The sequence below is a fragment of the Brassica napus genome, chromosome C3, assembly GCF_020379485.1.
Source record: "Brassica napus cultivar Da-Ae chromosome C3, Da-Ae, whole genome shotgun sequence".
Classification (NCBI taxonomy): Eukaryota; Viridiplantae; Streptophyta; class Magnoliopsida; order Brassicales; family Brassicaceae; genus Brassica; species Brassica napus.
Window position 1 is genome coordinate 8,929,238 of NC_063446.1, and position 25,759 is coordinate 8,954,996.

The 25,759-nt window shown below is 38.7% G+C and overlaps 3 protein-coding genes, 1 long non-coding RNA gene and 1 pseudogene across 4 annotated transcripts; 2 read left to right on the forward strand and 3 right to left on the reverse strand.

The window, feature by feature from the left end:
• Positions 1-103: 103 nt before the first annotated feature.
• LOC106385360 (non-specific lipid-transfer protein 4-like) lies at positions 104-891 on the forward strand. The gene is made up of 2 exons (XM_013825291.3): positions 104-540; positions 675-891. The coding sequence occupies exons 1-2, from the start codon at positions 212-214 to the stop codon at positions 682-684; spliced, it is 339 nt and encodes a 112-aa protein (XP_013680745.2). The 5' UTR covers positions 104-211; the 3' UTR covers positions 685-891.
• Positions 674-25,759, reverse strand: LOC106385359 (annotated as a pseudogene).
• LOC106383846 lies at positions 3,156-3,773 on the reverse strand. Its single transcript, XM_022697451.2, has one exon. It carries the CDS (start codon positions 3,771-3,773, stop codon positions 3,156-3,158), a length of 618 nt encoding a protein of 205 aa, XP_022553172.2.
• Positions 4,521-5,432, reverse strand: LOC125582909 (glutathione S-transferase T3-like). Its single transcript, XM_048749361.1, has one exon. It carries the CDS (start codon positions 5,430-5,432, stop codon positions 4,521-4,523), a length of 912 nt encoding a protein of 303 aa, XP_048605318.1.
• LOC125584236 lies at positions 7,694-8,634 on the forward strand. The gene is made up of 2 exons (XR_007321213.1): positions 7,694-8,122; positions 8,199-8,634. It is a non-coding gene; the product is annotated as an uncharacterized LOC125584236 (long non-coding RNA).

The following is a 25,759-nucleotide window of genomic DNA, read 5'->3' on the forward strand; positions in this document are numbered from 1 at the left end:
AATGAAATGCATTAAATGCAAATCCAACTAATAACAGTCTAACATATTCTAAGTTAGTAGTTAGTCATCCTATTTTCCCATCTAAATTCCCTATATAAACCCATCATCATTTTCTCACATCCAACATCATAACACAAGCTTATAATCACAAAAGCAACTAAGTCTCCTTATTTTCTTATCATCACAAAGAAAAAGAGAAAAGCAAAAGACAATGGCTTCGGCTCTGAGTTTTTTCACATGCCTTGTTTTGACTGTGTGCATAGTTGCATCAGTAGATGCAGCAATCTCATGTGGCACAGTGACAAGTAACTTGGCTCCATGTGCCAGCTATCTAACGAAAGGCGGGCCGGTGCCAGCTCCATGCTGCGCCGGAGTTTCAAAATTGAACAGTATGGCTAAAACCACACCGGACCGCCAACAAGCATGTAAATGCCTAAAGACCGCTGCAAAGAACGTCAATCCAAGTCTAGCCTCTAGCCTTCCTGGAAAGTGCGGTGTTAGCATTCCCTATCCCATCTCCATGAGCACTAACTGCGACACGTAAGCTTCTTTTTTTTGGTTAAGTGAAATTTCACATACCTTTTTGTGGTTAATTACGCGATCTAGATAAAGACCATGATTTACTTCTTTTAATGATCTAAAATTTACTGTCTTGGTCATTTGTATTGTTGCAGCGTCAAGTGAAGTGGGAACTCATATATCATCGTGAGGATGAACAGTATGGTCTAGCATAAATAAAAGAGGGTCTATCTACACTGACCTCAGCATGTCCTAGTTTGTCTTGTTTTTATTTTGTAGTCGAAAGTTTGTCATGTTACTTTGTAATCATTTGCTTTATATATATTGTATCTTAATTATGTTTAAGATATGATAATATTATCTTATTAATCATCTTCTCTTCATATATTTTCTTCAATATTCATCATATGTAGTGAATGAGAGTACTATATATATATATATATATATTAATTAATTAAGATCTTAGATTTTGGTGTCTTTATAAAATTTAGATTGGTACCAAATTTAAAACCAAACAATGTTTAGAAATACCAAGAAAAAATGCTGAATGGTTTCTCCCATCCAATTATAAACTTTAAGATGACAAGGGCTTAGATATCACCGTCATAATCATATAACGACAACTTACAACATTGTTTTCGTTGAATCTAAGTACAATATTACTAACAATCGAGATTGAATTATGAATCAAAAGATTCTGAAGTCACGGTTTACATATAAGTCGATCCATCTTGTGCTTCATCTGGTACCTATTGCTTACTCGAATCTCTCTTTTTGTGACTATCTGATTCTAGCGGATTGCTATTGGTCTATACACAGGATCCTGCAACTCCAGGTAAAATCATATGCCAAATTGATCATGAACAATAAAAATGCAGTCTATTTGTTAATATATTTACTCAACCATTTGATATCATCGTTAATATAACTCAATAACTCGAGATCACTTAAGTGTGAAGATTTACATTCATTTGTAGTTAACTATTTATGTTCTTAGTATTTCAGTCTACTAGAAAACTAGATTGTACTCTCAAGTATGTAAGAGTGTAAGTCCTAAGAAGAACATTCAGAAACTTTCAGAAATTTTGTTCTGATCGTATTTATTTATTTTCTAGTATCTCTTTGATCTCAACTTGTTACTTCAGATGTTTTTCCTCTGTTAAGATGGCTCTGTTATGGTGGAAACTCTGGCTGTGCTATAAAGACTGTTCCTAACTGAGTTTTAAGCTGTAAAGCATGTCGCCTCTTATGATTTCAGATAACAAAGTATCATTCAGCTCTTCACTAAGAGCTTACTCGTCTATGGTATTTACATTCGCTTGAATTGATATAATTTATCACATTACATATGTTTCACACACATTCTGTAAATTTAACTAATCTCTAAATTCACACACATTTTTCTCTCCTCCTACACCAAAAGTTCCCCAAAATCACTTTTCTATCTTCTTCATTTCTTTTTATTTGTATGATCGTGGGTCCCAACTTATATGATTTTCTGGATTTTGTTTTTTTTTTAACATTCAAGGCCTCCCTTAATTTTTCCAGTATGTTCTTTAAGCATTTACTCGATTTTCTCCAGGCTCAAAAAGTTTATATCGCAAAAAGGTGGGCTGCAAGGACATTAATCCTTGAAGTGACATTAGAGAAAATATAAGAGCACTTGCGATGGTCATCCCCACATTGGGATCCTTGGTAATTGTTTAATATATTTTTTTTTGTTTTTTTTTTGTTTGAACAGTGAAGGATTCGAGTCCAAAAAGCTCGTCCAATGGTGATCCCGAAGACGGAGTCCTTAACAATAAAATATTATTTTTTTTTTAAAAAAAATTGAAATTGAAAATTTATTAATTGCATAATTAAAATAAAAGGTACAAGGATTCAATTTAAAGATACAAGGATTAAAAGATACAAGGATTAAAAGATACAAGGTTTAAATATAAAGATACTAATTATTAATCTTCATCGCCAAATTTATTCCAAATGTTTTCAATCAAATCATTCTTCAATCGTTCATGAGTTTACCTATCACGAAGATCATTTCGGTTGGGAAATATATTATTGAGAATTGTCGGGATTTCGTTTAGTGTAGGGTTTGCGTTTAGGACCTCTGAAGTTCTGGAAGATTCTCCTTCTTCAAATTCTGAAATATCGTACCGCATTGAATAACCATCTCGTTCATCTTCAACTATCATATTGTGTAGTATGATACATGCTCTCATTATCTTCCTTATCTTCTCTTTGGCCATTGTACGAACCGGGTTTTTCACAATCGTAAACCGAGCTTGCAATACTCCAAAAGCCCGCTCGACATCTTTTCGGACTGATTCTTGAACTTAAGCAAATAACTGTTGTTTAGGACTTTGAGGGAGTGTGATAGTTTGGATAAATGTTGACCATTTTGGATATATACCATCTGTGAGGTAATATGCCAACTTATACATGTGGTTGTTGACCATGTACCTCACCCTGGGAGCTCGACCTTCTAAAAGGTCATCAAACAGAGGAGATCGATCGAGGACATTAAGATCATTTAAGGTACCTGGAAGAACAAAAAATGCGTGCCAAATCCAAAGATCTTGTGAAGCTATGGCCTCTAGGACAATAGTCGGTTTTCCGTGGCCACGGGCGTACTGTCATTTCCAAGCGGTTGGACAATTTTTCCACTCCCAGTGCATACAGTCAATGCTCCCGACCATCCCAGGAAACCCTCGTTTCTCTCCCATATCGAGTAGTCGTTGAAGATCCTCTGCTGTGGGTCGTCGCAGATACTCATCTCCGAATAACTGTATTATCCCATCAGTGAAATGATGTAAACAAGAAAGTGCAGTGCTCTCACCAAGTCGGAGATATTCGTCAACTGTGTCAGCCGAATTTCCATAAGCAAGTAGACGAATTGCTGCCGTACATTTTTGTAGTGCAGTAAGACCCCACCTCCCCGTTGCATCTTTTCTTTGCTGAAAGAATGAAGAGAATTGTTCAAGGCCATCAAAAATACGCATGAATAATCCCTTATTAATGCGGAATCGGCGTCTGAAAGTTTGTATCGAATATATCGAATGGTCGTCGTTGAAGTAGTCATTGCTTAGCTGGTGCTGTCCTCCTTCGCGGTGTCGTTCAGTATAACTACGGGTCCTTTGCGGTATGGGTTCGGCCTCCACTATATCGTCATAAATTTCGTCAATGAAATCTTCGATAATATCACCCAATCTCTCCTCGATTTCATCATTTTCATCAGATGAAGATGACGACATTGCTTATCCTGCTGGATAAATAATAATTTGCTTAGAAGGTTTCTTATATTTTTCAATCTCTTCTATTTTTTTTCTTATAAGTTAAAAATATTTAGATTTCTTCTACTTTTAAATCTTTTCTATTTTTTTTTCTTCTACTTTTAAATATTTAGATTTGTTCTACTTTTAAATCTCTTCTATTTTTTTTTCCTTATAAGTTAAAAATATAATAATTTCTTCTAAGTTTGAAAAATCTCTTCTATTTAGTGAATATGATATTTTTTTTTTATCTATTCAATTGGAGTTTGTTATAACTTTTAAAAAACCAGCGTTTACTAGCAACTTTTAAAACTAAACTTTACTAAATGGTTATGATGAAACAAAAACAAAATGAGCAAGCGAAACCTGATTATGGTTATGGTACAGAGAAGCAAGTTGATGAGATGGATACAAAGGATTGAGAGAAGCAAGTAGCAGACAAATATTACAATGGTTTTCGTTCCAAGGTTTTGATGATAAGGTTTTTGATGTTGAGGAGAAAGAGATACATATCCGAGTACTTATACTACAAGAAGGGAAAACCCATGACTTATGAGCAGGAGCTACATGCCAAAATGCTCTCAGTACTCTAAATCCACCCGTGACAACTCCGCATTAGCTAAGGAACTCCTATCCTCCCGTGACTACCTGCAACAACACGTTTAAAAAATGGTTAGTTTAGCTGTAACAACTAAGCAAGTACACACATCAAAGAACACACAGTACACATCATAACATTTCAGACATAAGCTTCATTTTTAGTGTTGTTTCGATCTCAGACAATGGCTCTTTCTTGGCCAGCAAGCGATCAAGGAGTTTATTTCTAGACAGTTTTTCCTTAAGTTCCAAAACGCCTTGTAGCTTAGACAACTCCTCATCTCGACCACTCTTCTTCTTCTTACTGGCACCTTTCGCAGCCTTTACCCCGACTGGTCTATCCTCATCTTCTCCAACAACATTTTCTTCTGGTCCATCAAGATCCACCACTGGCCTCCGCTTTTCCTTTCCACCATCCTTAGCCATATAAGTGGAGGCCCATTTCTGCTCATGCCTGAGATCTCTCCAGCAGTGATCGAGTGTGAACTTGGTATCGTACTTGGTGAAGAATATGACGTAAGCAGCTTTGATCACATCATCATCATTTTGGCCGCTTCTCTGCTCCCTCAGCGCCTGGTTGTAGCAACCAGTGAATCTGGATACTTCATGATTGATCCTAGACCACCTCTGCTTACAAGAAGTAACCTCTCGCGGTACTTCCCCAACGAGCTGAGGGCTGGCGTTGTAGTAGTCTACAATACGCTTCCAGAAAGCAACAACTCTCTGCTCGTTGCCTACGAGAGGGTCCTTACTGGTGTTAAGCCAAACACCAATAAGGATCCTATCCTCTTTGGGTGAATATTTCCTTCTATCTGCAAAGGTCTTAACAGACTCCTCAGGGACTTGCCTACGAGACTGACTAGGGACTTGCCTACGAGACTGACCAGGGACTTGACTAGGACACTCAGGAGGGATTTGGCTAGGACACTCAGGAGGGATTTCGCTAGGAGAATCATCAGGAGCTTGAGATCCGAGCCAAAAAGGCTCGGGTGATTCAAGATCTACTGGCATTTGACTGTACAGAAGGTGTCTATAACCCGACATGGCTGTAAAAATGCTCTGTGTTACTCAAGTAGTTACACAGGGCCTTAAGTAATACATGTTCCAATTTATTATACAATAAAAGCCTATCAAATCTGAGCAGTTAGGAAGATAGGAAGCAAACTAAAAGCAATAAACAAAAATTAGTAGCATTTATTAATACAGTCCTAGTTTTTTATCTACCTACAAAAACCATTCAATTAATCTACAATACTATTTGAATTTTTTTTTTACGGAATATACATTGTCAAGTGATAGAAAAGAAAAGCAGAGTACCTTTACTTTTTTGGCCATTGGACAGGTGATAGAACACTCCCCATTGAAGCCTTTGAAGCTACTCCTTCAAACAAGTAACATTAGGCAGTCAAATGTTTTAATACAAACGCATAAACTGAAAATGAAATCCAAATAAGTCGAGAACTTAACATGTAGAACCAAGATTACCAAACCTATGACCACTAGCAGGCACACTATTAGCTTAACTTGTGCGGTATCCTTTCCTGCGTCGTACACAGTCTTCTCTAGCAGCAGCAGCTTCTGCTCTCTCTCTGCAACTGCTTCCTTAAGCCGTCTCATCTCCGTCTGAAAGTCCCTCATCTCCTCCATGACCGCGTCATCCCACCACGTCTGGAAAAAATGCACAATTTTCAAATCCCTAAATCGATCGAGACCCAAAAGGGTTTTCAAATCCCTAAATCGACCGAGACCCAAAAGGGTTTTCAAACTCTATTGAATATAAAAAATCCCCAAATCGCAGATTTTTTTCGAACCCTAATTTTGATACGAAACGATCCCAACTCTATTGAATATAAATGGAAACAATCTAGTTCGATTAATATAGAAGAAAACGCTTCTACTTACCTTGAGTATCAGACGGAGTTGAATCGCGAAGGTGGGATCCGACAATCGCCCTAGAGAGTTGAGAGGTTTTTTTTTCTTTGCTTTCATCGAAATGAAGAATTTTTTCTCGCCAATACCAAACACAATCGCGCCTCCGTCCAACCTCTTTCCGCCACGTCGCCCATGGACCAGGTCCGTCAAGATGCTATTTACGGATCAATCCGTCAAATGGGCTGGATTTATATTAATTAAAAAATCCAAAAAGTACAACGGACCGGGCTTACGGATTCGTTGTCATCCCCCGTTGCAAGTGCTCTAACACAGCCACACTAGTAAGTAGTAACAAACCAAATTGCACAAGTAAAAATACACTTTAAAATAAAGATAGAAAATCTTGAGTTTTTGTCACCTCTTATTTGCGAAATTTTGCCAATGCATACAAAATATAAATATTAAGATGAAAACTTCAAAGAAAGGGACTTATCGGTAAAGAATCGAGCATGAACCTTTCCTTCTAAGATTGCTATGGCCTCGGTAGATTTGATGCAAATGGGTGTCTTGTATTGAGTTGAAGAAGCACGTTGACTGATGAAAAACTCCATGAGAGAATCAAAAGTTCCTTGTTGCACCACTCTTATCACTACAAGAAAAATGAGTTTTAATAACAGACCGAAATAGCGTTTTTTACGATTGTGCTATAGTTGACATGCCCGTTAGTTTTAGATAGCGTTTGTATATTTGGAAACGCTATGATAGAGTGGTATATTTGGAAACGCTATGATAACATATGGTTTTATATGTATCACTTGGGTTTTGATAGCAAAACATAATTAAAAACGCTATGTTTGGTTTTTAAATCTTTAAACCCTAAAACAAGTTTTTAAACCCTAAACTCTAAATACAAATTTTAAACTCTATTTTAACATCAAATCTTAAATTTAACTTCAAATGTTAGATATAAACTCAAAAATTAATCATTTCCAAAAGTTTATCTCAAATCTTAAAATCAATATCCCAAACCTTTAATTTTTAAACCATATACTCATACATTTATTCTAAACTCAAAATTTTAGATATAAAGTAATTAAAAAAAATATCAACACTAAATAAAAATTCAAAAATTATTTCTTTTTCAAAAATTAATATTAAATCAATACTCTAAACCTTTAATCCTCAAACCCTATACTCAAACCTTTATTCCAAACTCAAACTTTAAATCTAAAATCTAAAGACAAACTTTTCAAACCCTATACTCAAACATTTAAACCTTTAAACTAATTTCATTTACTTTTACTCTTTCACTTTAAACCTTTTACTTTAAACCTTTAAACTAATTTCATATTACAGTTTAAAATTTTTGGACTTGGACTAATGGTTATATACGAACCACACGATCTTCTTTTGGATCTAAAGTTAGGGATCCACTAACCGTTTTCTGATTGGTCAGTGTGGGGTGACAAAGATTGCTACTTTCAGCCTTTGATAAATGTTGATCCAACGGCCACAGTTAATTAATCAATTTTTCTAATTTATTTCTGCCTCAGATTTTTTTTCTTTTCTTTCTATTTTGTTCTTCTTCCCTACGCCATCAACATATCTCTTCTTCTTTTCTGTATCTCTGCACACATTTCTTTCTTATTCTCTAAACCACCACCACCACCGTCTCTTCTTATTCCTCTTGTTCGAATGGCGGTGGACTCCGAAGAAGGAAGGATGAGAAGACAACATGGTCGAGATCTGGAAATCCAAGTGTAGGAGAGCTTGCTCAAGAAGTGTCGTGAAGGTCTTCAATCCACACAGAAACTTCAATACGTTGCTTTTCCATTGCTTCTGCTTCATCGATCCAGAAACAGGTAGAAATCAATATAGATCTGAAATCGATTTCTAGGGTTTAGAACTGATTAAATCGTTTTATTTTTTCTTTATTAGTTGGAGAGCTTGCTGTCTATAGTTGGTGGAGTATGGTCAGTGAATAGAAAATCTTGAAGCTTGAGACAAAGGTGCGCGGAGAGGATAGATAAGCCGGAGACAAACTTGACGGTGGTGTATGGGACGAGCTTGGCAGTGCTGAGCCGAAGACGAGCTCGACGACAGTGAGTGGGAAGAGCCATGGTGATTCCGTCGTCATCTCCAACGTCGAAGGAAAGAAGAGAGAGACGCGAGGGCTTGGTTGTCACAGCAAATGGTGGTTGACGGCGGCGGAGCTAAGAAGCTTGAAAGCGGCGTGGTTTTGTTATTATGTTTAGTTAGCAAATATGTTTAGGTCTAAGCTTGGTTTAGGTCTAAGCTTGGTTTAGTTTTGGTTTATTTTTTTATATGTAAACCGTTTTTAGTTTATGAATAATTCAATTTAAAATATTTAAAATATTTTTTTCTGTTTTTTTTTTAATTTTTCAATAATGTAATAATAACAATAAAAACACGCTATTAAAGAATATTTAATTGCATACAAAAAAGCGCTATCGTATCGGAAGAAAAGATAGTAGAGCATAAAACCGCTATGTAATGTCCTTTACCTATTATGACGGGCGATGATACAGCGCTTCAAAAACCGCTATAGTATCGTTATATAGCGTTATTCGTCCGCTATTAAAACTCATTTTTCTTGTAGTGTATCTCTAGAGCTCCAATTGATCCGTTTTTCCTATATTCTTTGTAAAAATTACCCAGTGATTCCTAGAGGTAGACATCCTAGAGGTGCCTGGTCTGTTACAAGAGGTAGACATCCCATCTTACTCCTGCTGCGCGCATGTCTATCCGAGATGCCTGCTGATCTGAACTCTTCTCTACCAGACATTTACTTATGGCGTAATATCCCTAACACGCCTTCTACTGTCTTCTTATCATCTATGACTTGGAATACCCTCCATCCAACTACTCCGGCTGTTGATTGGTATTCATCGGTTTGGTTCCAAAGTAACATTCCAAAACATTCTTTTATCACTTGGGTAGCTGCTCGTGATAGAATGCCAACCCGTGATAAGCTGAGAAGGTGGGGAATTCAGGTCTCTTCTGTTTGCCCCCTGTGTGATTCTGCTGATGAAAGTCGGGAGCATCTATTTTTCACGTGCATGTTTTCACTGAATTTCTGGAACAGTGTTTGCTACAGCCCCGCACTCACCTCCCAGTACATTTGAATACTGCCTTATATGGTTCAGGTCTGTTTCTGGCGATGCAAAGCTCAAAATTATTTTTAAGATAATTTTTCAGGCAGTGGTATACCTCCTTTGGAAAGAGAGAAACTCAAGAATCCATAATTCTGTCTCTAGGTCTGTTAATTCTTTACTGAAAGAGCTGCATTTAATCCTAAGAGCAAAACTTCTTGGTATGGACAGAAAAAATTATCTTCTTCGGCCTACCACTCAATCCATCTCTACAGACAGCGTTACATATCTTCAACATTGGTTCCGATATTTCCAACCGTAGGTCGTTCAACTCCTTTTGATGCTGCGAATGGGTTTCATTTAGCTTCTTTACCAGCTATGTGCTGCTGTCTTTGTTTAAGTTTTTCATCTTTTACTTGTACCAACTTTTTGAAACAATGTCTCCTTTGGGGAGATGGGAGAAGAGAGAAAGATGAATAAAAGTATTAAAAAAAAAAAAAATTATCCAGTGATTCCTCCACGACGTAACAACATTATACTAAAACCTTATCATCAATTTCAGCTATGTCATTGCTATATTTGCCTTTGAGTTCCCAGTAAAGAACATAGTGTCCTGGAGTGGTAGAAATATCAGCATAGCCTGTGAAGTCCATCAACATCAAATCTGATGATTCAAGAACCATCTTTCCATGTGTCACCGCATTTAAAAGAACTTGATCCGTAGTTATCTCCATATGAACACTTAGAACCAAATTTCCTCTACGGGAAAATCTAAACTGGGGTGCACTGTTGTAAAATCCAGTCACTTGTACAATATCACCCATCTTATATCAGGTGTAGGCCTAGCAAAAAAATACCAATCCATTAGCTGAAAATAAAATGTAAAATTATTTGTCAAGTAAACGTGTAACTCACTAGAGTGATTTGTGATGGCACCCAAGCTTGACATCCACAAGATCAACAATTTTGACTTCATCACCAACATCAACAAGCAAGAACTCAAAATATGAAAAGTGGGGCATAAACGTGTATGACACATCTTGCGGTTTGCATAGAGGATTCATATTAATCCCAAACATTGTTTCCGAAGAAACATAACTCGACGAAATCAAAGGCAGCTTGTTAGAGTAAAACTCCAACGTTGGGATGTGTTGAGCCATTTGACCAGTCATGAATTTGGTTTTAGGCCAAAGTCTTTGAATTATACCTTCCCATGACTTTTGGTCGCATTCATTTTCTATGAGATCAGCCAATTCAGGATTAGGTTCTAATCAAAACACACCGAATTCCGACGGATCTTCCGACGGACACCAAGGTCGTCGGACATTTGCGACGGAATACTGACAAATTTCCGACCAAATCCCAAAAAATTAAGTCGTCGGAATTCCGTCGGCCATTTCCGACGGAATTCCGACGACATACGGTTCGTCGGAATTTTCCGACGACTTTTCGACGACATTCCGATAAAAAATGTAACCGTTGTAGTCGTCGGAAGTTCGTCGGTATATTCCGACGAAATTCCGACGACATTCCGATTAATAGCAAAGTCGTCGGAATTCCATCGGTATATTCCGACGGAATTCCGACGAACCATGTGACCGTTGCCGACAAATACATATGACCGTTGTATAGCCGTTTGGGATTGGACAATTCCGACGGAATTCCGACAGACTTCTTTACATCCGTCGGAATTCCGTCGGAAAGTCGTCGGAGGTCCGTAAGCAATTTCCTATAAATACAACCCCTCCTCATTCAACTCATTCACACTTCATTCTCTCTTCATTCTCTTTAGTCATAACAATTCCGTGAAAATCATGTCTTCAGAAGTTTATTATCGTTCGTGGATGGATAAACCTCATTTGGATCCGAACACCAATTTGCTTACGGAAGAATACGTTCAAGGGATTGGAGAATTCATGAGGCTTGTTCAACAGCAACCGGATGCAAAAAGTGGTATGTTAAGATGTCCCTGCTCTTCTTGCAATAATAATAAGGTTATAAAAGAATTTGATGTTTGGACTCATTTGTATATGAAAGGGTTTTCACGTAATTATAAAGTTTGGTACCTTCATGGGGAAACTGGTTATGAATATGGTAGTACTAGCGAACCTCAGCCTGTTAGTGAACCTCAGCCTGATATTAGGTTAGAAGAATCTAGAACGGATATAGATTATGGTGTAGGTACTGAGCAGATGGTACATGATCATTATAGAGGGGAAGAACCAAACCCCGAGTCTAGGAGATTTTTTGACATGTTGGATGCAGGAAAACAACCTTTGTATCAAAATTGTAGAGATGGTCATTCAGTCTTATCATCTGCAACTAGATTAATGGGTATTAAGACAGACTATAATTTGGCTGAAGAATGTATGGATGCGATTACTGATTTTGTCAAAGGTATTCTACCTGAGGATAACCTTGCACCGGGTTCATACTACGAGGTTCAGAAACTTGTTGCAGGTCTTCAACTACCGTATGAAGTGATAGATGTATGTATTGACAACTGCATGATCTACTGGAGAGCGGATGAGACACGGAATGTATGCAAATTTTGTGGGAAACCTCGTTATCAGGAGACGAGGGGAAGAGTTCCGATCCCATTCAAAAGAATGTGGTATTTGCCTTTGACGGAAAGATTGAAGAGGTTGTATCAGTGTGAGCGCACAGCAAAAGCAATGAGATGGCATGCAGAGCATTCCACAAATGGTGAGATTAGACATCCTTCAGATGCAAAGGCTTGGAAACATTTCCAGTCAACATATCCAGAATTTGCGGAAGAGAGAAGAAATGTTTATCTTGGATTATCTACTGATGGTTTCAGCCCATTTGGAAAGCATGGAAGGCAGTATTCTCTATGGCCAGTTATTGTGACACCGTACAACTTACGGCCGAGCTTGTGCATGCGACGAGAGTTTTTGTTTCTCTCAATTCTAGTCCCCGGGCCAGATCATCCTAAAAGATCACTAGATGTGTTTCTTCAACCACTAATATATGAGTTGCAACAACTATGGGCGCATGGTTTTGAGACATACGATGTTTCGCGCAAAGAAAACTTTCAGATGCGGGCAGTACTTATGTGGACAATAAGTGACTTTCCAGCATATGGTATGTTATCTGGATGGACAACACATGGGAAGCTATCATGTCCATATTGTCAAGATGACACAGATGCTTTCCAACTAAAGAACGGAAGGAAAACGTGTTGGTTTGACTGTCACAGACGATTTCTACCACCTGATCATCCATACCGCAGGAGTAAGACTTCGTTTACGAAGAACAAGCAGGTGTTTGATGGTCCACCTGAGGAAGTTAGTGGGAAAGATTTGTTGAAGCAGTTTAGGTATTTTGATGCAGAAAGGACGCCAGATGTAGGTGGACATGAAAACATTCGAGTCAATGCGGTTGGAGAGCTACATAACTGGCACAAAAAGAGTATTTTCTGGGATCTACCATATTGGGAGAGTCATCTATTGCGGCATAATTTAGATGTCATGCATATTGAGAAGAACTTCTTCGATAATCTGATGAACACAGTCCTTAACATCCAAGGTAAAACGAAGGATAATTTGAAGTCAAGGTTGGATTTAGTCGATATTTGTGATCGTTCTGAACTTCACGTTGATGAGAACGGTACGGCCCCTTTTCCCATTTATCGGCTAGATGGTGCTAGAAAAGAAGAGTTCTTTGATTGGATTACAGAGAAAGTGAAATTTCCTGACGGATATGCATCAAATTTGGGGAACTGCGTTGATAGAAGCGAAGGAAAGTTTACTGGCTTGAAGAGTCATGATTGTCATGTAATTATGCAGCGCCTCCTTCCGTTTGCCTTTTCAGCATTATTGCCACGTAATGTTCATGAAGCAATTGCAGGGATTAGTGTTTTTTCCGTGACTTATGCAGCAGAGTATTGACTGAAGAGGGTATTAATAATTTGAAGACAAACGCACCAGTCAGCATGTGCAACCTTGAGAAGATATTTCCTCCATCATTCTTTGATGTAATGGAACATCTTGCTATTCATCTCGCAAGAGAATTGGAACTTGGTGGTCCTGTGCAGTACAGATGGATGTATATTTTTGAGCGTTATATGCATCATCTGAAGAAGATGGTCAAAAATCAAAGCAGGGTGGAAGGATCTATAGTGGCACAGGTGATCAATGAAGAAACTGCAATCTTTGCTGAAAATTATTTTCCACCAGAAGTGCAAACAAAACACCGAAGACCTGCTCGGCATGATGATAGAGGGGAGAGAGCAACATATCATGTTACTGTCCCAAGCATGTTCAAGGAAATAGGACGACTTAGTGGAAAATTCACGAAGCGGAGACTTACGGACACTGAGAACGCTCATTTGCAAACATATTTGCTCACCAACTGTGAAGATGTTCTACAATATGAGAGGTAAAAATATTTATTCATTTATTGTTAGATTAATATTCAATAAATTTATTTCATATTGATAATATTTTTGTATATAGTGTATATATGGCGGAGTTGCGTATGACTCACAGGCATGCAACAGAAGATGAGCTTCGACAACTTAGAGATAACGGATTTGCTGCGTGGCTTCGTAGTTATGTGAGTCATATATCCTATTACCCTATGCAAATGATTAGTTTAAATTTAATATATATAAACTAATTAATTTTGCAATCATATATGTTTTTTTTTATAGGTGAATGATGGTTTGGCCAGAGGTCTTGTGTTCGATGATTGGGTACGCGAATTTGTGCAGGGACCAAACTATGTGGTCAAATCATATCCTAAATTTTGTACGCGAGGATATGCATTCACAAGGAAAGGTCATTCTAAGACAACATATGATGCTGGTGTTTCATCTTCTTCTGGTGACGATGTCTACTACGGCAACATAAAAGAAATATTGGAAATCCAATTTCCTGGAATGGTTGGATTGCGTTGTGTAGTATTCTATTGTGATTGGTATGACACCACCCCAGATAGAGGAGTGAAGATTGATGCGTTTGGTGTTACATCAGTTCATTCGCGGCGGAAACTTCAATATTATGATCCCTTCATTCTTGGTTCGCAAGCTGATCAGGTATGTCAATATATTCATAATTTTTTACCAATATAATTAATTAATGTTATATATTGAACTAATACTTTGTATAATTGATATGTATAGGTGTGCTACATCAGTTACCCTCGGGTGACGTACAGAGACGATCCATGGGTTACTGTAACGCAAATCAACCCAAGAGGACGAGTGGATGGAACTTCTGATGATGATGAACCATTGCAACCAGAGTCTACCAGCAACGCCCAGGCAGTTGAAGATTTGGAAAATGTTCAACTCGTTGAGAATTTGACTGTGTTTGGACATGATGCTGTCGTACATTCAGAGCCGGAAGCCGAGGTTGGGGAGTTTGATGAAGATTCAGAAGATTCTGATTAGTTTTTTTTTTTTTTTTTTTTTTAATGGTCCGTCGGAAATCCCTCGCAATATACCGACGACATAGCGACGACAACGGGTTTCATTGAAAATTGGAAAGGTCGTCGGTATTTTGTCGGAAAATACCGACGACATTCCGACGAACTCGACAAGTTCGTCGGAATGTCGTCGGTATTTTCCGACGAAATACCGACGACATGTTTTTCTATAAAGTTTCAATCATAAAAATCTATAAATTTAGATGCCAAAACTATGAAAATAACACATAATAAGTGTTTAGTATAGTATTAGATCGCAACCGTTCAAATATAACAACTCATTAAAATATTTATGTATGCATATCATTGTTTTCATAACATCTCATCTTAACATTATGTACTTATACAATCATATTTATATAAGCTTACACTACAAAAAATATTGTTGTGTAAAATCGTGTTATAAAACATTTTTATTGTTAAATCTTTATGCAAATACTATATATATTATCAAAGGTTTGGATTTTGCATTTAGAAACTTGAAAAGAACACCCTAAACACTAAGTCGTCGGAATTCCGTCGGAAAATACCGACGGAATGTGTCCGTCGGAAAATACTGACGGACACGTTCCGTCGGAATTTCAATTAGCCCGGGAGAACCAAACCGCTTGAAAATTTTCGCGAATCGGCATTTGGTATATTTTAAATATACCGACGGAATACCGACGAACCCGTGTCCGTCGGAATCCGCGGAAATAAAAACCCTTCTCCTTTCTTCTTCGTTATCTCCGCGGCCTCTCCCTCTCTCAAAATCCTCTCCGGCGATTTCGGCGATTCCGGCGACTCTCCGGCGATTCCGGCCTCTCTTCACCGGCGAATCCTCTCCTCACCCTCCTATCTCTTCCCCAAACCCCAAATCATGTAAGAATCATCCCAAACCTTTTTTTTTTCAATTGTTTAGGGTTTTGGAAGTTGATCTCGGATTTTAGGTTGTTTGATTGAACATTTTAGGATTGAATGGATAGTTTAGGATATATAAGTTAGGATTGTTGTTTTAGTTTTTTTTGGAACATTTTTTGATTTTTAAAAACGTTTTTTGATTTTTTAAAACGTTTTTTTTTTTTTAAAAACGTTTTTTGATTTTTAAAAACGTTTTTTGATTTTTAAAAACGTTTTTTTTTTTAAAAACGTTTTTTGATTTTTAAAAACGTTTTTTGATTTTTAAAAACGTTTTTTGATTTTTAAAAACGTTTTTTTTGAAAAAAATATAAATATTTTTTTTTTTTTTTTTATAAATTTTAACATTTTTTTTATATTTATAAATTTTTTATAATTTATACATATATATATATGTAAATCATGTATAGTAAATTTTAAAATTTTTAATATTTTTTTTTAAGTTTCCACTAATAAATATTTAACAACATTTTTTTTAAAAATATAAATATTTAACAACATTTTCTTCATTTATAAATTTTTAACAACATTTTTCTATATTTATAAATTTTTTATAATTTTGAATACATATATATATATATATATAAAAAGGTTTAATAGTTTTTTTTAAAACGTTTATAAAACCTTTTGTAAATATATAAATGAAAATATGTTTGATGGGTTAATTTTTTTTTTTAGGGCCGAGGATGAAGCCCGCCCCGCAGCCCGTCTTCGACGTAGTTCGGTGAGCGGTTCCCGTGCATCGGTATCGTCTCATGACTCGGTTCCCGCATATATTCCCGCTCCAGCTCCCTCTGCCCCTCACGCTGCCCCTCACGCTGCTGCTCAACAGGATCCGGGGGTCATGCCGGTTCATCTATTGGTTCAACAACCAGGTCGAGAGCATCTCCCGTTTCTCCAACCCAACCCACGACGAGGCCATAGCACTTGGTTAGTATTTTTTTTTATTTGTACCGTTATATTTTTTGCTTTAATTAACTTGCTAACTTGTATTTTTTTTTAAAGGTTCACCAAGTCGAAAAATGGCATTAGCCGGAGCATCAACCAGATGATGTACTCCATGCTCCGTTTTGGATATCCAAAGTGGAGTGTGATCCCTTCCGACGAACGAGAGTTGTGGTTTCGTCAGTTTGCGGTATAGTAACCCTTCATTTTTTTTAAGTTTTTACATTTTTTTACATATATTTACTTATTAAATTGTGTTTGTTTTGTAGCAAGAGTTCAACTGGCACTCCGATCTTACGGAAACAGTCCGTAAGAAATTCAACGAAAAGGCCATGGACTCTTACACAAAGCAGATAAACGCGTGGAAGACAGTTTGGCAGAAGAACAAGAAGCCACGGTTCATCAACGGGGGGGTGTGGGAGCAGTTGATAGCTCATTGGGAGAGGGAAGACACTGCAGAGACGTCTTCTAGGAACTCCAGGAACCGGAAGAGCGATCGTGGCGGGAAAGGTATGTATGTGCACAACCTCGGCGCTTGCTCCATGTCTACTAAGGAGGATGAACTTGTAAGTTTTTTATTATTATTTATCTTTATATTTTTTAAATAAATATTTTATATATTTTTTGGCTAATAATGGCGGTTTTTTTAGATCGAAGCAAATGACGGTAATCCCGTTGATCGTCTCCAACTCATTAAGGTGGCTCACACTAACAAGACGACGGGTCAAATTCAGGACCCCGTGATCAGAGGTGTAGTTGATTTGGTGGAAGCTGAGATAGTTTCTCAATCTCAGCCTCTCTCTGATGACGGCGACTCCACGGGAGCTTCAACCAACCTGTCTCTATTGCAAATAAATGAGATGGTTGAAAAGGTAATTTTTTTTATTAATATTTTTTTTTTATAATGTCGATTACTTACTTGTCCATATTTACTTACTTTAAATATTTTTGTAGGCGGTTCCTAAAAGGAAAGGAGGCCGTTTAGTTGGGTTGGCCCGTCGTGCTTCTTCGTATCCGGCATCTTCTTCGCAAGCTCCGTATGCCGATCCCATGATTCTCGAGGAGCTACATGACAAAGATGAACGGATTGGGGCATTGGAGGAGCAGAACACCACTATCCTTTCGGAGAATGCCACTATCCGTTCGGAGAATGCCACTATCCTTGCTGAGTTGGCATCCCAGAAGAAGTTCAACACCGAGATTATGCAGAAGCTAGATCGTTTGATGTCTTCGAGTTCTTCTTAGTTTATTTCGGCTTTATAAAACTTTCGGAATGTTTTTTTTTCTATTTCGGTTTGTATGAATTTTAAACTTTATGAATGTTTTTTTCCTATTTCGGTTTTTATGAATTTAAATTTTATAATATTATTAGTTTTAAATTTCCAATTTTTTAAATTTATTAATATCAAAAAATATATAAAAATGCAAAATTAATTTGTAAAAAAAAAAGGGTATATACCGACGGACAACGGTCGTCGGAATATACCGACGGACATATATCCGTCGGAATTTACCGACAAACCATTTCCGTCGGAATATACCGACGAACGTGGTTCGTCGGAATATACCGACGAACGTGGTTCGTCGGTATATTCCGACGACCGTTGTCCGTCGGTAAATTCCGACGCCTACAGTTCGTCGGAATAAACCGAGGAACCACGTTCGTCGGAATTGTAGTTTTCCGATGAACTCCGGTCTCTGTAGCCGCATCGTAATATCGTCGGAAGTTCGTCGGAATGACGTTTCTTGGTATTCGTCAGAAAGTCGTCGGAATTTCTGACGAAATTCCGACGAACGTTTTTATTCCGACGAAACGATACCGACGGACGGGTTCGTCGGAATTTCGTCGGAATAGACCGATTCCGACGAATTACCGACGATTTCGGCCATCAGAATCCCCCTGTTTTCTTGTAGTGAATGTAGCGCAAGCTAACGCAAGAAACCAATTGATTCTGAGAATGCCTAGGATTCGAGCCTTCTTGAGATCGTTGAGAGTCGAAGCTCTATCCGAGAACAAGGTCAGAGTTTATAAAAGCTCTTAAAATTAATTCAATGTAAAAGTCGTACCTTACAAAGCCAAGGTATCAACATATATATAGCAAAGCTAAACACTAAAACTATGACGGTTTAAGGAATAACACCAATCCTTATCGTCAAAATAAAAGGAAATAAAAAGCCTTAACACTTATCTAAACTTAAAAGAAAACCAAAGCCAACGTAGTATAGGAAGTGTGCTACATCAGGTCCCCCGGGGTAAGAAAAGATTCGTCCCTGAATCTGCAGTATCATCACTCGAAACAAAGGGAACCAGATGCTTGACGTTGAAGACATCTGAGCACCGAATATGCGCTGGTAACAGAATTTGATATGCATTTGCGTTGATCTTCTCCACGACCTCTAAAGGGCCAATTTTGCGAGCCTTGAGCTTGTTATACTCGTGAACGGGAAAGCGTTCCTTTGTTAAAACCGCCCACACCTTATCACCGACTTTAAATTGAACATCCCGCCGATGCCTATCGGCCATTTCTTTATATTTTGCTGAAGCAAGGCGTAAGTAATCATGTACCTGTTGATGGATATGGGAAACATTTGCCACAAACTCTACGGCTTCGCCATGATCCCTTGTTGCATCCGGAAGAACCCCTAAGTCCAAAGGACCGCGAGGCACAATGCCATACACAATGCGAAAAGGACTGAATGCCGTGCTACGATTGACTGCATGGTTATGGGCAAACTCGGCCTGACATAAGATACTCTCCCATGACCAAATGTTACTGCCCACCAAGCACCGCAACATGTCACCCAATGATCTGTTAGTGACCACCGTCTGACCATCCGACTGAGGATGATAAGCTGAACTCATATCTAAACTTGTTCGCAACAACTTCCACAGCGTTCGCCAGAAGTGACTCAAAAATCTTGAGTCCCTATCGGACACAATAGACAGTGGTAGCCCATGGAGGCGGTAGATCTCGCGAAAGAACAGCTAAGCCACCGTGACTGCATCTGTTGTCTTTTTACAAGGAACAAAGTGTGCCATTTTTGAAAAACGGTCCACTACAACAAAAATTGAATCGAATCCTCGCTGTGTCCGTGGAAGACCAAGGACAAAGTCCATACTAATGTCTGTCCAGGGCTGTGTTGGAACCGGTAATGGCATGTATAAACCACCATTAGTAGCATGACCTTTCGAAGTTTGACACACCACACATCTTTCCACAAACCTAGCAACGTCGCGCCGCATAGAAGGCCAAAAATATGAATCCATAACTAGCTTGATCGTGCGATCACGACCCACATGGCCCTCGTTATGAAGCTCGCGAATAATATGCAATCGCCAACTGCCGTCTGGAACACACAACTTACTGTCACGAAAAAGAAAACTATCTTGAAGACAGTAATCTGTACGCGCATGAGATTGCACCTCCGACCAGATACGACCAAAGAAAGAATCCGTCATATACGCATCAGCAAAAGAAGCTACGCCAGGAACCGAAACGTGAAAGGTAGCGAGGAGAGTATTCCTGCGGCTAAGAGCGTCAGCGACTTTATTTGTCTTACCGGATTGATGACGTATAACGAACGTGAATTGTTGAAGATAAGCAATCCAAGAAGCATGACGTGCCGAAATCTTTGACTGGTTATCCAAATGCTTCAACTCGTCGTGGTCAGTAAAGAGAATAAACTCTTGGTGAAAGAGGTAATGGCGCCAATGACGAATGGCTTGAACAATAGCATAGAACTCGACATCATAAGTACTGTATCGAGCTCGAGCACCCGCAATTTTCTCACTGTAAAAGGCCACCGGCCGACCTTGTTGACTGAGAACTGCCCCAATACCGGTTTTGCACGCGTCACAGTAGAGTTTGAACACGGTGGAAAAGTCAGGAAGGGCCAAGATCGGGGCTGTTATCAACTTGTCTTTTATCGTGCGGAAAGCTACGTCTGCGTCCTCTGTCCAATTGAATCGTGTACCCCTCATACAATCAGTTAACGGAGCTGTTAAGGCGCTGAAATTGCGCACAAAGCGGCGGTAGAAGGATGCCAACCCGTGGAAACTGCGCACATCAGTGATTGTTTTCGGAACCGGCCACGTTTTAATGGCTTCAATTTTGCTCGGATCGACTTTCAATCCTTGCGATGAAATAATATAGCCTAAGAAGAGTACTTGCGCTGTGCCGAAAACACACTTCTTCCGTGCACCGAACAACTGTTGTTGGCGGAGGACTGTAAGCATGGTGTGAAGGTCTCGAAGATGAGAGTCTAAGTCGGCACTAAATATTAAGATGTCGTCAAAGTAGACAACAACACACTTGCCAATGAATGGTCTGAGAGCTTGATTCATAATGCGCATAAACGTGCTCGGAACATTTGAAAGACCGAACGGCATGACTAGCCACTCAAATAATCCTTCTCGCGTTTTGAAAGCTGTTTTCCATTCATCACCAGGTCGAATGCGTATTTGATGATAACCGCTTTTGAGATCCAATTTAGAGAAAATTTATGCTTTACCGATTTGGTCTAGGAGATTGTCTAACCGTGGAATCGGAAAACGGTATCTGACCGTGATTTTGTTGATCGCTCTGCTGTCTACGCACATACGCCAAGATCCATCCTTCTTAGGAATCAATAGAGCTGGAACTGCTGCTGGACTAAGGCTTTCACGAATGTGTCCCTTCGCCAAAAGGTCCTCGACTTGTCTACGCAACTCATCATGTTCTTGAGGATTCATACGGTAATGTGGTCTATTGGGAAGAGTTGCATTCGGCATAAGGTCTATATGGTGTTGTATGTCTCGTAAAGGAGGTAACTCGGTTGGGAGGTCTGCTAGAAAGACATCTGCAAACGTTTCTAGTAATGGTAAGAATTCTTAAGGTGTGTCCGAATGAGAAGGTGTTGTGATTGGTGAAGCAACCAGCGCCCAAACCTCTGTTGATTCTCGAACCTGAGCTTCAAACTCGGCTTTTGGAAGCATGAGTAATGTTGCTCCCGGTTTTGTAGTTGATGTGGTCGCCGTTGATGATGAGGATTCGTCAGAAGTTTGATGTTCCGGAGAGGGTAGCAAAGTGACTGTGCGACCTTTGAACTCAAAGCTGTACGTGTTTGATTTACCACGATGCGTTGAGTCCTTGTCGAATTGCCAAGAACGTCCGAGAAGAAGATGACAAGCGTCCATAGGAACCACATCACAGCACACTGTGTCGAGATAGGACCCGATGGAAAAAGATACCTCAGCTTGGCGAGACACTGTGATCTCGATCCCTTTATTATGCCAAGCGAGCTTGTAGGGAGAAGGGTGAGCAATGGTTTTGAGGTCGAGTTTCTTTACTGCCAATGCCGAAAGTACATTTGTGCAGCTCCCGGAATCAATAATGAGTTTGCATATTTTTCCATTAATGGTGCATGTAGAACGGAATAACGTTGATCGCAACCATGACTCTTGTGTTGAGCGTGGTAAGAGGCAGTTACGCCGCAGGACCAACGTATGAGCGCCTGTGTCACCGGCTATGAGTTCGATTTCTGGTTCTTGTTGCGAGTCGGAATCATACTCATCATATTTTGGTTCATCCTCAAGATTAATATCTTGATTCAAGAGACCACGACGATTCTGATTGGGACATGCTGTTTGTCTATGACCGGTTTCTCCACATGTGAAACAACGGAGAGCCCCTGTTCGAGCAGGTCGAGATTGAGCAATTGTCTCTGTATTTGTTGCTGGTGCTCCCGCTGATCGAGATGAAGATGATCGTGGTTGGGTGGCATCAGTTGCTGTCGTTGAGTCACTGGATTGAGACCCGTTACGCGCTCTGTTAGTTCCTGAATTCCAGGAGGAGCGGAATTGTAGCTCCATGGCCAAGGCACGCTGGTGAGCTTCTGAGACTGTGGTGGGGTTGAATTGTTGCAACGCGGTTTGAATCTGAAAGCGTAGACCACCTATGAAACGGGAGACCAGCTGTTCCTCCGTTTCCGCGAGTGTTGTTCGAGCTACCATAAGAAAAAATCTGTTGCATATTCGTCTACTGAACGAGATCCTTGACGGAGAGTTTGAAGTTTATTATAGAGGGTGCGCTCGTAGTTGTACGGTAAGAATGCCCGGCGCATATGTTTCTTGAGTCGCTCCCATGTATCTATGCGTGGTTTACCCGCACGATGTCTTGATTCTTTAATCTGTTGCCACCATGCCATGGCTCTATTTTTAAAGCGTGAGGCGATTAAAGGGACACATTGATCTCCCGGAACGCGTTTATATTCTAAGATTTCTTCAATAGAACTTAACCATTCCAAGAATTCTTCGGTGTTAAGATTGCCATTTAATTCAGGAATCTCCACGCGAAATCCCATATCCCAACGTCTTTCTTCCGGCTGATGTTCTCGTCGGTTGAGTTGATGCTCAGCTGGAGCGACATTACAAACTTGGTTTCAGATATTGCGTGGTTCTTCATTGGCGAACAGATTTTTGGCTAAATCTTCGTCTGTGTCGTTTTCTTCGCGAGGTTGGTTAGCTGCATTGTCTTGTGGTTGTTGTTGACGTTGAATAACCGTTGTAAGGGCTGTTTCAACAGCATGGAGAAGAGTCTCACGTAGAGTGGTTGTGAAATTTTCGAGAGTCGCACGGAGCTCCTCCTGCTGTTCTTCTGGTGTTTGTTTTCGTGGTGGCATGATGATAATGAAGAGGTATGATGAGTGTGCGGAAGTAGAAAAGATCGAAGGTTTCGATTTAAGAAATCAAAAACCGAAAGTCTCTGATACCAACTAATGTAGCGCATGCTACAGATAACGCAAGAAACCAATTGATTCTGAGAATGCCTAGGATTCGAGCCTTCTTGAGATCGTTGAGAGTCGAAGCTCTATCCGAGAACAAGGTCAGAGTTTATAAAAGCTCTTAAAATTAATTCAATGTAAAAGTCGTACCTTACAAAGCCAAGGTATCAACATATATATAGCAAAGCTAAACACTAAAACTATGACGGTTTAAGGAATAACACCAATCCTTATCGTCAAAATAAAAGGAAATAAAAAGCCTTAACACTTATCTAAACTTAAAAGAAAACCAAAGCCAACGTAGTATAGGAAGTGTGCTACATAAGGTTCTCCAAGGATCCTGGAAACAGAACCCCTACAGCTATCAGTGATCCACTCGCTAAGATGGCCATAACGAATATTAGTGCAAATTTCTTTCCAATGTTTTTCATGAAAAGTAATAACACGGACCAATGTAGAAACAAAGTCTGTACCAACCTTCACAACCTCGTCTCTTTGAACTATACCACACAGAAGATGACAGTACAAACTCTATTTGCTGTCTGAACACAATATGACTTCATCAGGACTTGTGAATGACCAATGCCAATACTGTGGTCGGTTCTTGAAGTAATCACTCTTGAAGAAGAGCGTCGTCGCAGCTGAAACTGGCAGCCCAGAGGGAGTTGTAGTGTGCTCTGGAACACAAACGTTAAACACCATTCCCTTTCCATGCTCAAGACCATCAACATGCCTATGAAACCAATAGAGACTTTGATACACAATTGTATTAGTAAAACAAAATATACACTTTTTAAATCATTACTTGCTTATAACGAGTGAGCGGTAACAATAGATAAAGTTCAAGTTTTCCAAGTATTTCTTGTTACATGGAAACATCTTCCGTTTTCCTCCAGAAGTAACTACAATAACAAACATTTTAGAGCATTAATTTCGATCAAATAGTAATCAATAAGGGAAAAAGAAACTAAGAAGAGACTTAAAGTGTATACCTTAGTGAGAATCCGGTAATAGGTTTGCCAGAAATTACATCAAAGGGCTCTCCATTTGCGACAAGATCGATGAAAAGCTTCACATCGTCGTAGGTCGTCACCGGAACATTCTTTTTAAAAAGCTCTTTATCAGAACTCTTATGGAGAAAAGGCCTAAGATACTGAGTGTTAGCACTAAGTGTGAGTATCTCCTTTAATACATCGTCTTGTATTTGTTTCACATTGGACGTCAAGTCTTCCAAAACCTTCTCGTCTAATTTGTCGCTGAGATCAGCCCACATACTCATATTTAATTCTCTTAGTTCTCCTGAAATCAAAGAACTCATTATACAGCAAATTGGCAATAGATATAAAATTATTTTGTACGTACAAGACTACAAGTTGATAGTTAGTTAAACCCTCAGCATAATAGGGTCATTCCATGAATATGTCATATTGCTATATTGTCTGTCAGTAAAAAAACAAAAACAAACCTTAGCGTTTTCCGCAATTGGAAACTCGATAACTCTAATCTTATTCACGTCAATGGCATCATGCAAACATGGCATGTCCTTCTTATATATTGACTATTAACTTATTTAAAAATATTTCTTTGTTTTAAATATTGAATTTTTCAAAACTTAATTTACACATACCTTCCCTGGTTTTCACGTCAGAGAAGATAAAAGCTATGTATATTCAAATGTTAATATTACAAACCCCATATAAATGTATGTAAAACACAACTCACAAGCGGATAGTTTGTGAGCATGTTCAATGTTTAATACTCCCTCCGTTTTTTTTAATATAAGTCGTTTTATAATCGTGCGTATAGATTAAGAAATCATTAATTTTTTATATTTTCTAAAGAAAAACATCATTAATTATTTATCTAACCACAAATTAACCAATAAAAAATAGAAGATATATTAATTATCATTGGTCATATAACAGTAAGTGTTAATAAATTTTACATAGAAAATCGAAAACGTCGTATAATTTAGAACATAAAAATTTCTCTAAAACGACTTATATTAAAAAATAGAGGGAGTAAAATATTTCATGTTGTACATTAAAAAAGTCTCCAGCGGGAATAACGATTTTCTTTGTTTGACGAGATTATAAAGAAATTAATGAGATTTTAGGAAAACGTGTGAAACGATTCGGAAAATGTGGTGAGCTAACACAAGATGCTATATGTTTGTACGCGGATAAAACGATGATGTGTGAGAGAGTGAGATAAATAATCGTACGAATCTTAGTTAAATTTTCTTACTATTTTAGCTAATTAATCAAGTCCCCATGCAGCTGCTACCTATGAGCAATGACCTTTCTTCACGTAAGGCGCAAGTCTGAACAA